Below are 13527 nucleotides of genomic sequence, written 5' to 3' on the forward strand. Positions count from 1 at the left end.
GTAATTTTTGCTGAAAATATGAATGTATTTGTAAAAACATTTTATCTTGCTGTTTACTGGGAAAAAAACCAAAATTATATTAGGACTATGCTCATCATCATTCTAGGGTGCAGAATTCAACACTGTGCAGTGTGTCACACAATGAAAGAATACTGAAGAATCTGCAAAGAACAGATGCCTTCCAGCTGTTACTTAGGAAATGTTATCTAGTGAAGTTCAGTTCTCCTTAAATCAAAAAGGTTTTATCTTAAATCAAAATGCAGCCGGAATTCACTTCGGCACTAGAGAAGATTAACTCTATGTTACTGATTTTAAAAATCTATTTTGAAACTGGTCCAGGTACACACAATACAGCTGCAAAATTATCCACCATCTCACTGCAGTGTTAGGCTGCCAGCATGTGTGACAAAAGAGAAGCTTTCAGCTGTGAGCTGTCTCTGAAAATGTTTCTCAGCAGGTCCGTCTGGTTAGTGGTATAGGTTTTTTGTTTGTTTGTTTTCCAAACGCTTTGCTTCATTGGTTCCCCAAACTTTCTTGTCCTACCCCCTGATTGAGCAATGACAAATTTCCAGGATTCTTCTCCTTTCCCCTCCCCATGGTTTTACATTTCGTCTAGGGCTTTTCTTTCAACTCCTTCTTTTGAAGATGTATTTTTCTGTTTTAAGAAAGAGAGAAAGCAAGTCTTCAAGGATTCAGAGTGTTTGTAGTAGGATATGGAGCCATTCATCTCTAGGTTACTGGTTCAAATCCGGTTTTTGTGACTGTGGATATCTGGCTTATAGGAATTTAGTCTGAGATGCCCAACTCATTAAACATAGGGTGCTGAGCAGGCATCGGGTGGTCAGTCACTACCATCCGATAACTGCTCAGTGTCCTATGTTCAATGAGTTGGGCATCTCGGTCTAATTCCTATAGTTCAGATATCCACAGTCACAAAAACCACCATTAGAATTGGTAATAATTATAGCCCTTATTTGCAGTCTCCATGGAAGGTACAAGGATTGAATGGGCCAGGGAGACTAGCCTGCTTCCATTCCTGGAAGTGATCCTTCTGGAACAAGGCAGAGGCATAACATCAAGAAAGGGCAACTAACACTACCATTACCTCTGCTGTAATAGAGTACTTAGAGCTTCTCTAAAATGAATATGGTGCATTTTACAAGCACTAACTTCAGCTATATGGAACAAAACGCAGTGGCGGGGGGAGGTGGAGAGCGAACTTGGCTACATATCAGGAAAAATAAATTAAATAAATAAATTAATGGAGATATCCCATCTCCTAGAACTGGAAGGGACCTTGAAAGGTCATCAAGTCCAGCCCCCTGCCTTCACTAGCAGGACCAAGTACCATGACACGCTCAATGGTGGTCTAAAACACATCACTTATTAAAACTTCAGTGTGTAAGTAGCCTTCAGGTTAGTACAGAAGTAAACCAGAATTTGGATGATCTCTCCCTCATGGTCCATATTAGATGCTAATTCACAGACTGGTTCAGAGACTACCAGCTCCCAGTGTGCACTAAAGAGAATCCCAGGATTTCATTCTGAAGCAGGGTCTTGCTGGTCAGGAGCGAGGTGCTTTGTTAAGGCTCTCTGGGGATCTGCCTGTCCTGCTGTTCCATCATTTTTAGAAATACCAAATTTACTCATTATTTGGGGGGGGGAAATCTCCAAATAAATGCATCAAAATATGGAGATGCTGAAGAATTGACTCCCTGATGTTTGAGTACCTGCTACTCATCGTCTTCAATAAAAGGCAAATAACAAGAGACACTTGGGATGAGCCAAGGATAAACCCTTTCCAGGGTGCAATCCATAACTAACACTGTGGTATAATTATGATTTGCAGTACTGAAGTTCTTAAAGAGCTTTGCCTTTGAAGATTTAATAACCAGGTATAACTTGGGATTGATCCTGTACTACCTATGGCAAGGTTTCAATGCATACAGTGATGGGGAGTGGGTGGTAGGGCAGAGAAGAGGAGTTTGGGGCTAAGGTACGGCGGAGGAAGTAGGGTCTAGGAAACTGGGAGGGGTTGGCGAATGTAAGGGTAGCAGAGGAAGTTGGGGGTTTAGGGTTGGGGGCCTGTCAACCCTGAATTCTCTCCTGGTGTGTGTGTGCTAGGATCTGGGGGAAGTCCTACCCCTCTCCAGGGGTCTGAGCCCCTCTTACTGTCCCTCTATGTGAGCTGGGATCTGGAGTTTGTGGAATGAAGACAACACAAATTTAAACAACTATTCATTTGGATTTCAGATAAAAAAACACATCACTGCTGGGTGGGGAGGGGAGGCTGAGCAGGGTGCATGGGGGTGGCCCGGTTTGGATGAGGGGCAGATAGGGTGGACCCGGGGCATGGCTGGAGAAGCCTGACTGAGGGGCAGGAGTCCAAGTTGGGATTAGGCAGTGGGAGTGAGGGACCCAGCTCAGTGTGCAGCTTGAGCTACATACTTAAGGCCACGTTTACACTATGGGGACTATAATGGTGTAGCTACGATGCTGTAGCTACGCTAACATAACCCCATAGCATAGACACCACCTACTCCGGTGGAGGGTTTTTTCCCCATCACTATAGGAACACCCATGTCCTCAAGTAATGGAGTTAGGGTGACAGAAGCATTCTTCCATTGATCTTGCTGTATCTACAACAGGGGTTAGGTCGTCATAGTTACGGTGCTAGGGGTGTGGATTTTTCACACCTCTGAGCACCGTAGCTATGTTGACTTAAAATTTAAGCGCAGACCAGGCCTAAGATAGTATGTGACCTCCCAGTAAACTGAGGCCAGTGATATGTCTACACAGCAGCATATAGCAGGAGACAAGCAAGGAGCAACTTCTTACACATTTATGGCTTCTACAGTGCTAACTAATGGCTTAATTGAACTGGATTGGGATGGGGGACCTGGAAATGTGTGTGTGGTGGGGGTGTGAAGGAGTAGCTACATGTTGCAGGGAATGGTGGGGTGGGGCGTAGAGAAGGAGAGACACACCAGTCTCTCTCATGCTTAAAGTGACTGTAACAATCATGTAATAAAAATGGACATAGACCATTAATGAGATTTCTCTCACTGGCCATGTTAGCAACTACACATTGCTCAAAAGCTAGTCTCTCTCACCAACAATAAAAAGATATTACCTCACCCACCTTGTCTCTTTAATATCCTGGGACTGGCATGGCTACAACAACACTGCATACACATGACAAACATTTCAAAGCATGACCATTACGCCCATTCCACTATAACAAAATGTACAGGAGGGGGATTGAGGAATCGCATAGCAACCGTGTGGCCTAGTAGAAAGAGCACTGGACTGGGACTATTCCTAGCTCTGCCACTGGCCTCCTAGGTGACCTTGAGCAAGTCACTTCATCTCTCTGTGCTTCAGTTTCCCATCTGTAAAATGGGGATAATGATGTAAAAGTTCTTTGAGATCTACCGATGAAAAGCAGCACAATATAAAAGCCAGGTTTTTTGATTATTACCTAGCCCCAGTAGCATATCAACTACAAACCTGGGTGAGAACAACAACTGTCTAAATGACCTCTAATTCCTGCCAACAAACATTTCTCTTTTCGGTTTAAAAAATTAGGCAATTCAATGGCAAAAAACTTTGTTAACGCAGAATAAAGGTTACCTGGTGATGTTTGTATCCTTCCAGAATGTCAACTTCAGCAAAACTCAAACTGCTGAAAGCCAGGAACTACACAATTAAGGTAAATGCCCATGCAACCTTAAACTATACCCTCTTTGAGCAATGCCTCACTATGCCCTTAAACACACACATTCTCACTTTGTCTTTTCACTGTACTGGACAGGAGATACCTGCACTGGACCTATGCTCAAACACTGACTCCCTCCCCCCCCCCCCCCCCCCCCGAGAGTCCCACACTTGTAAAATTTAACAATCACTTCATACCCTTTTGTAATACCTTCACACATGCACACAGGATATGACCTAAACCTACACTTTTCCTTGACGATCATTAAATCCACGGCCTGCTCTCAATATCCCACCTCACTGCTGACAATACCTCCGGCAAGAAGACTCCAGTGCCCGCCTACTGACACAACCTACACAATTCTGTATTAAATGAGGCAGACTGGAACCTCATGGTACATATGAGCCTCTTTCCCTTGATAACACACATGGGGGTACTCAGACCCAGATCTCCTCATATCATAATTGCAGCTCTTCCAAGCTGCTCCCACTTATTCTTCCACAATTCAATAGTTACATCTATCACAGTGAATGAAGTTGGTGCGCATGTAGATAATTCCCAGTGGTTACTGCCAGCTTCAGGGGGCAGAGTTAAGGTTACAGAGGCATTCACCTTAACCTGGTTTCCACAAGTTTGAGTTTTGCTGAATTCGACATTCTGGAAGGGCACAAGCTATCACCGGGAGATCTTAACTCTGCATTAACAAAGTTTTTTGCTATTTAATTTGTTTGTAGATTAAGTTTTGAAGAAGAATTAAGCAAAGATACCTGAAATGACTGCAATTTTCCATGACCCATGCTCTTCTTTGGCTATCCTTTCTGCTTCCTCCATTAGCAACATACCGAATCCCTAGAGAGGAGGAAATGAGAGGGGAAGAAAATGATAAAATGATAAAAACTAGGGAAGGAAAAGAATAACAGCTTGAGTACTTGAGAAGAGCACTGCAGCAAACATTAACCTTTATAATGGTGAAACACTCAAAAGTTTCTTCAATGGAAGTTACTGATAGGTATAAACTGTAATTTCTTTTAGAGTCTTTTCACATCTGACTGCTTCTTAGTGTCAAAGAACAAGGCTAAAACCACAGATTTACTCAACTTGGTACAAGTCTCCTAGAACTAGCCGGAGAAACAAGCTCCTCCTCCCCTCATTGACATTTCCCCTGTGCTCAGAAGGGGAGCAGGAAGTACTGTCTAGTGATCAGAACAAAGGAATGCAAGTCAGAATGACTGGATTCTATTCTAGCTTTTTCAATAATTCATTGACCCTGAAGTAGTCATTTAAATTGCATGCCTCACTTTACCCATTCATAAAATGGATCTGTTTAGGATATTTATATGCCTCCCCCCCCCCCCATCACCCTAGTATTTGAGTACGTGACAATCATTAATGTATTTATCCTCAATACCCCCGTAAGGTAGGGCAGTGCTGTTATGACCATTTTACAGATGGTGAACTGAGGCAAAGAGAGACTAGGTGACTTGCCCTTGGACACGTAGGAAGTCTGTGGTAGAACAGAAAATTGAACCTGGGTCTCCCACAGCCCTGGACTATTCTTCCTGTCTCATGTGGTACTATGAAGCTTAATGTTTGTAAAGCATTGAGATGCTAAGATGAAAAGCACTGTAAAAGTGCACAGTAATCTCTTTGGGGCATGAACCATGCCTTCTTTTATGTTGATAAACTTCCTAGCATAAAGTGGGTGCTACTGGAAGCAAATAAAATAGTGTTTCATTACAAAGGAAGAGCCCCTCCACACACAATTCTACAACATGTTTAGACTGTTTTGAAATCTCTTTGCTGCCTCTGTGTCAGATTTTGTGCACCATAGCCTGCTGCGTAGTGGGTAGAATAAAAATGAAGGGCAAAAATTAGTTCTATGATTTTGCTTTTGTTTTTTTAAATAACTTTATGCAGTTTAAGAGATTTTTAGTACTGAAATCTAAAATGAAATAGTCATAATGAGAATGTGATATCTTTTGTTGCTTCTTTATTTGTTGGAAATATTTAAATGGAGCATATGTCAAAAACATTGTTACCACCAAATATAGGAGATTTCATCTCAAGTTTTGTTTTTGAAAAATTTATATCAGTTTACATGCTTTGGTAAGATTCTTTAGTAAAATCTACCAGTCTTGCCTCATTGGTCAGAGCTGTGGAAAAATCCCTGACCCCATTTCACAGGTACCCTAAAATATATTAAGATGTAGGTGGAAAGCAAATACACTTCACTTGCTTTCTCACACTACTTCCTTCCAGTGACTTTCTCATGAAAATTACATGCATCATCCCTCTGCTACCTACAATATCTTTTGGTCTATTATGGGAAGAGTGAGAATTTGATCTTGTGCTGGTAAATTCTGAGCCTTTAGATCAAGCATAAAAAAAGAAAAAAGTAATCAATTTATTCTTTGCACCAGAAAGCCTCAGGACTGATGTTTTAAATTAACTTCCTTTTATTTAATAATCTTTTCCTGTGTAAATGCATTAGGATGCAACACTTTGTTTGACAGTGATGACCTCAGGCAGTGAGGCGGCAGCCATAAAAACAATGAACGCGTTGACTATAGAATAATTAACATTTCAAAACCTAGGGCAGAAAAAGTGGCCATCATAAGTAAAAAAGCAAAGGGAAAGAAAAATCAATTGAATCGAGCCAAATGCAAACAAATTAAAATGGACTGGAAATTGAGATTTCATGGCATATGACGTGCTAATGCGCACTGTAGTAACGCTTACTTTGGTAGATTCAGAGACACCAGTGCTCAAGATGTTAAGCAGAAAGTGTTCTTCCTATCCCTGAATAGTAAAGTGCCCTGGTATGTACAATCTTTGATTAGGAGAAAATGTTAGGTTGAGGAATTTTATATTTTTAAAAAATACCTTGTATGCATTTTATGTTTTTAGGACTGAATCATATACCCTTCAGCTTCACTTCAGCCCCACTCCTCTCACCCTATCAGATGAACCAAAATCTGAATGCAATTCCTGCATCTGTGTGTTAGAGATTAATTAATCCCCTCAGTTCTCAGAGAGAGTGTAGGAACTATAGGTTTTCAGTATCTGAAGGCTGAACTAGTGTCACCATGCATTAGCCTACATCATATGGATGTACAGTAATAGAGATAAAGAGTATACCCATGTTTTCAACAATGAAACAACCATAACTGCAGGTGCTCAAATACATTAGTGAAAGCTCACTGGCGGCAGGAATTTAATATACTAATACAAGATGTGGATCAAATTCAATTCTCGTTCTATTGCAGCAGATTATTCTTTTTACCAGAAGCTGGGAATGGGCAACAGATCACTTGATGATTACCTGTTCTGTTCATTCCCTCTGGGGCACCTGGCATTGGCCACTGTGGGAAGACAAGATACTGGACTAGATGGACCTTTGCTCAGACCTAGTATGGCCATTCTTATGTTCTTATTAAAGTAACTGTATGGCCAGTCTCATAAAGATTGTCACAAATTTTTCTTAGTCTTTCTAATAAAAAAGCTGGGCAGGATGGAGTATAAAAGAAGACAATGAAGATTACTTAGGATACCTGATGCTGAAATTTGGAAGGATCACGACTGCTCACTGGAACCACGCTACCATACACATGCAGTTCTCTAACGATGGAAACACCTCCCTTCAACTCGGGTCTGAATGACTCCTCTGAACACTTTCGCAAACGCAGAAGGCCAACCAGAATATCCTGTTCTGGATCTTCATAGGACAGGAAGGTCTCCCAGCCACCATTTGCCACATAGTCTCTTCGAACTAACTCAACCTATTCAAAGAGAACAAGGAGGGGGGAGGAGGAAAAGAAAATCCTATTAAAAAATAATTAGGCAACATGTTGAATAGATCAAAACCAATTTCATGGATCCATAAACCGTTATGGGTCAGAAAAAGTGTGAAGTGCTTTCTTAAAGCCCAATTTCATTCTAGATGGATTTTAGCAGCAGTAGATAAGAGCTGAAGGACCTACAATTGCATTTACCTAAAGACAAAATGTGTCATACTTCAGTGAAAAATACATTTGTGGAGAGGACATCATTACTCTTCAGTGCTGAATCCTTCTACCCATAAGGTATTTAGAAAGTACCAAATCAGCACAGTAGCTGGGGTTGTAAAAGATAGAAATGGAAGACTGGATCTCTCTCTGGTAACTTCACCTCCATTGGTGCTCCAAGAGTATCACAACTAGCAGCTCCTTCTTTCCAACCAGAGGTATCAAACATCTAAGGGCAAATTCAGACCTGACTACAATTTTATTGCTCTGGTTTCAGTACTGTTATACTTGCTGACAGCATGTGTGAATTTGGCCCCTAGTCTCAACTGCTCTGAAAAGAAAAAGCCTCTTGCCAGCAATGTAATCGGGGTCTTCTAATTAGTAATAAACTGCTTCTTTCCTAATCTGTCAGTGACGGGTATTCAAGTGAGCATGACCTCTCATTAATACAGTGCCTTTCATCCATACAGATTAAAAAAACACTTCATAAACATTTCTGATTGACTATATAACAAAAGTTAGGCTGATCTTTCCCACATCCATTTCCCTGCCAGTACAGTGCAGGGTTGTTCCCTAAAGTAGTGTGTACACTTTCTAGTGCTCTGTCCAGTCTGTTTTAAAAAGTCTCAAGTAAAGGGCTTTGAGGTGGGGTTCCCTCTGAACTCCTTCCTACTCATCATCTTTCTGGTAACATTATACACAGAAATGAATGCACTATTTCAAGACCTGATCACACAAGAGCCAAATGGTGAGATTCTGTTACCTCTCTGCTTCATGAGATCAATATGTCTTTGTGCAGGCAACCCAAAACTAAATGGGCCTTTCACTTACTACACCGATTAAGGTTCACTTCGTCAACACTGTGATGAGGCTATCTGTGAAAAAGTTCAAATGGATCTTGCATGTGGGCAGAGTTCTCCAAGATTTCTACCATCATATAACAATACAATAAGGCGGGCCCAGACTCCCATCATGAAAATGAAGATTACTTCGAGATGGACTCTACATATAGACACTCATGGCTTGAGCTGGCCTAGGCAGCCCATGAGAAGGAATATGCAGAGGAACCTCACAGAGGAGCTAAAAGTTGATCCAGCAGTCCTGTTGTTATTTATAAAGCACCAACAATATGATCAAAGTTTACTGAAAAATAAGAGAACAAGATTCTTACTCTAAAGTGTTTACAATCTAAAGCCCAGATCCTGCAATGAGCTCCATGCAGGCAAAACCTACTCTCCTTGTAAGATAGAGCCTAATTTAAAGACCCACTCATTACACAGAGTTTATTAATTCACAGCTAAAGAAAGGAGGCAGAAAATAATATTAACACAGCTAACACAAAAGGTTTTAGATTTAAAGCTTCATGAACTCTGGGCTTCCTAATTAAGGAAAAGCAATAAAATGGAAGAACATGTCTCATTTATTATTTCTATTTCAGTAACAAGTAGAACTCCTTTGTACTCCGTGCTATTGTCCTCAAGAATCTGCCATCTAAAAAGATAAGATGACAAAGCCTGGGAGAAAAAATAGGATTATAAAAATCTCCAACTTTAACAGAGTTTTGTATAGTGCTCATTTTCAGTATCTAAGCATTTGCCAGACAAATTACATCTGCATAGCAAGGTCCCTAGGGGACTCCATGGGATCCTCTGCTCTACCCCCTTCCCTAGGTAAACAGGAGGCTCTATGTGGGTTGAATATACAGCTAGACCTACATCATGTATACAAAAAGCTAATTTAAAGAAAATCTACTAATGGGGCCTTGATGACGAAGGGACACAGAAAAGAGATACAGTGAACATCTGAAGTGACTGGTAGCTAACGACAGTGAAATGAATTGGTTACTTTCAATCCAGTTCCTAGAGTGTACGTGTCCATGTGAAAAAGAAACAACTGGCAATAACTAAGGCTAAGATTTTGTCATGGTTATTTTTAGTAAAAGTCACAGACAGGTCACGGGCAATAAACAAAAATTCAAGGAAGCCTGTCTGTGACTGTCTGACCTGTCTTTGATTTTTGCTGCTGCAGCTCCATGGTTTCCCCTGCCACTGTGGTAGCTGGGAGCTGTGGGGTTCCCCTTCTGCCTGCAGCAGCTGGAAGCTTCAGGGCCCCTCCCCAGCCCACGGTGTCTGGGAGCTGCAGGGTGACATTTCCCAAAGAGAAAAGGGGACAACCCCAGCCGCTTGCCCGAGGTGTCCCCCTTCCTCTCCCCGCCACGTGAGACTGTCGCCCGTCACTGGAACCCTGAGGGCCTCCTCAGGAGCCTGTCACCTGTGGCTAGAACCCTGCGGGGGGGCCCCTGTCGCTATTGCTGGAACACTGCCAGGGCCCGGCTGGCTGCCAGCTCCAGAGTCCTGCAGCCCCTGGGGCTGAAGCAGAGAACGTCAGGGAGATCTCTGGAAGCAGGGCCTGCTCCAGTGTTTTTGCTGCCCCAAGCAGCAAAAAAAAAAAAAAAAAAAAAAAGCCGCAATAGGCGGCACTTCGGCAGCAGCTCCACCGCACCGCTTCATTCTTCGGCGGCAGGACCTTCCCTCCGAGAGGAACTGAGGGACCCGCCGCCGAAGAGCAGTAGGTGCCGCCTCTTTCCGTTGGCCGCCCCAAGCACCTGCTTGTTGCACTGGTGCTTGGAGCCAGCCCTGTCTGGAAGTCATGGATTCCGTGACTTCCATGACTTCTGGGACATAAACGTAGCGTTAGCAATAACTAGTACCCCTGCTGATAATCCTTGACTTTAATATTAGGAGAAGTGGCTTATACAGAATGAACTTTTCAGGCTATGTCTTCACTGCAAAAATGGTAGGTTTTTACATTGAGATAGGATGCTGCATCAAGGGAGCTACCAGATACATGCCACTGGTAGTTTGCTAGGCAAGGTAAATCAGGGAGGAAGGGGGAACATTGGGAAGGGACAGTATGTATAGTGTTGACCTCAACTAGCTACATCGAGGTAAAAAATGACCCATGCCTCGTCTCCTCTAGGATTCTACTTCAAGATAGCTATCTTGATCTAAAACACTTTTATTTGGGGGGGGGGGGAGAAGGAGGGGAGAAAACAGTTTCCATTTGCCCTAGAGGTAAAACATTCACTTCAGAGTTAAGTAGAATGTGTAGCAGAGTTTGCATTAGCCATGACCATGCAGTTGCCATTCTGTGAATAAATGACGGAGTTTAGTCTCCAAAGCTGTCCAGCCAGCAAGAACATTCACCAGCAAAAACATTCACTAGACATTTTTTTAAAGGCTATTCATGATATATTTGCACTACATACACTTCAAGGCCATTTTGAGAGCAAACAAATGCCTTGTCTACTACTAATGAGAAATGTTACCAATTGAAAAGGAACCCAGAAATAGCTTTGTAAATAATCAATCGTAAATATTTTTTATTCCAATGGATTTTTAAAACCAATTAAAAATAATTTAAAAAAACAGACACATCATGATTCTAAAATAGATACAATTTACTAACCTTCTACAAAAGGAAAGATGTTTATATAATCTTAAGTAGATTCAGTGAACAGATTTAATTACATTAGATCTACGATTACCTCCTCTATCAAGGAAATTGTTAGTTTTTAAAGGCAAGGGAAATATCACTGCACATCATCAGATCAAATTATCAAATGCGACAGGCTGATGTTTTATTGCCCACTTGCTAAATTTTCAAATAAGCATCTTGGTGCTTTCTCCCATGCAGCCCCTCATGCTGGGGAAGAACCCTCTGTAAATATCTGCAAAACTTACTAATTACCCTCCTTCATAATCTTCCTCAACACTCACCTTTGCCATGAGACCTACAACAAGCTCGACAATGGCTAGGTTGCTGGTGTGCTGAGACTACTGCCTTTGATGCTGACCGATATTGTCTCCTTGTACTCCCCTGTCTCTATCTGTTGTCTCTTGTCTTGTACATAGATTGTAGACTGTTTTTTTGTTTAGTGTTTGTACAACTCCTAGCACAGCGCGTTCTCGGACCATAACTGGAGCTCCTAGGCATTACAGTAATATAAATAATAAATAAGTTGCTTTTCATGCATTTTATCTCTAGGTTCCTATTGATATATTTTTCTGAGATTCAGTGGCATGGGATTGTCATTATCCAGACCAAGGAGAGACAGTTTAACAAAAGGAGTGTTGGAGTATTAATAGCAGCATTGTTTTGAAAATGCTGTAGTGAGCTATTCACTAACTACCCATGGAGCTTACAACTCAAGATGGCTTAGAGCCTCTGATGACAGCACGTTTGTCTGTGTGGAAGATATTTTGTGCAATGGCTAAAGGACAATAGGAAGACAGAGGGTGGCTGCATGTCTCGCTTTGCATTGAACCTATGAGGCTAGTGCCTGAAGTCAACAAAAATCGATGATAGAATTTATTTTGCATTATAAAATTTGTTTCCATAATTCATTTACCAGTGAGATGACTAGCTTTCTATTCTATTTGGCTCTTTACAATGGCAAGCAAAGAGCAGAAAACAGCATTTAAACCACTGATCACCTCACTTGCAAAATAAGACAGCCCCCCCCATGCAGAGACAAAGTGGAGAAGTTGAGAGATGCACTTAAGTGTAGCTCTGATCTAGGATTGAATGTGGAAGAGGAAGCATGATTAATTTGGGTTTAAAAGTAGAACATGTGAAAGAGGCATCCTACAAGTGGATTGTTAGATGATAAACTGGATTTTAAAAGTGCCATAATTATTTTGGGAGGCAGCATGGTCTAGTAGTTAGAATAGAATACTAAGGAAACAGATTTTATTTCCTGGTCTTCTTGAATCACTGTGTGATCTTAAAATGTAATTTAACCTCTCTGTGCATGTTTTTCCTTCTGTAAAAGAGGGTTAGAATGTAAGTTCCCTGTAAACTGTGTGGACGCGCAGCAGCCTATTTAGCGCCCCGTAGGAGCTCAGGGAACCTGCCCAGGGACCTGCCATGGCTGGGGGACGGGCGCCCCTCCCCAGCCCCAACACAGTCTGCGGCCCAGACCTGCCATGGCCATGGCGCCTGGACCTGCTGGTGCAGCACAGCAGGAGTGGCCTGGACCCAGCTGCGGCAGCGTGGTCCAACCCCGGAGCATCCCAGACCCAGGTACAGCCAGGGTGGCGTGTCCCACCCCGGGCTGGCACCAGCGCAGCCGGAGAAGCTGGAGCCAGGGGCGGCCCTCCCCCAGCCCAGACCTGCTGGGGGGGCACCTATCCTGCAGCCCCAGAGCTCCTGCGGCAGGGAGAGGCACCTCTTCCCCCCCCCCCCCCCCCCAGCCCAGGAACTGCTGTGGGGAGAGAGGGCTGGGGAGAACCCCCTCTCCCCGCCATAGCCCCAGAGCACCCTCCTGCACCCCAAACATCTCATCCCTGGCCCCACCCCAGAGCCCTTACCCCCATGCAGCCAACCCTCTGCCCCAGCCCTGAGCCCCTCATCCCTGGCCCCACCCCAGAGCCCACACACCCCTCGCACCACAATCCTCTGCCCCAGCCCTGATCCTCTGAGCCCCTAATCCCCGGCCCAGAGCCCACACTCCCAGCTGGAGAACTCACCACCTGCACCCAACCCTCATCCCCAGCCCCACCCCACAGCCCACACCCCCAGCCAGAGTCCTCACTCCCTGCACCCAATCCTCTGCCCCAGCCCTGAGCCCCTCATCCACAGCCCCACCCCAGAGCCCACACCCCCAGCCAGAGCCCTCACCCCCTGCACCCAATCCTCTGCCCCAGCCCTGAGCCCCTCATCCACGGCCCCACCCCAGAGCCCACACCCCCAGCCAAAGCCCTCACCCCCTGCACCCAATCCTCTGCCCCAGCCCTGAGCCCC

General features: G+C 43.5%; 1 protein-coding gene across 1 annotated transcript in view; it reads right to left on the reverse strand.

Moving 5' to 3' along the window:
* The window catches only part of ELP3 (elongator acetyltransferase complex subunit 3), a 129900-nt gene that overhangs the window by 24896 nt on the left and 91477 nt on the right, over positions 1-13527 (reverse strand). The window contains exons 13-14 of the mRNA XM_005308453.5: positions 7270-7497; positions 4486-4567 (exon numbers count right to left, since the gene is read on the reverse strand). Of these exons, the coding sequence (XP_005308510.2) occupies positions 4486-4567; positions 7270-7497 (310 nt within the window). The remainder of the gene's footprint in view (positions 1-4485; positions 4568-7269; positions 7498-13527) is intronic.

The sequence above is a fragment of the Chrysemys picta genome, chromosome 3 (genome assembly GCF_011386835.1).
Source record: "Chrysemys picta bellii isolate R12L10 chromosome 3, ASM1138683v2, whole genome shotgun sequence".
Lineage (NCBI taxonomy): Eukaryota > Metazoa > Chordata > Testudines > Emydidae > Chrysemys > Chrysemys picta.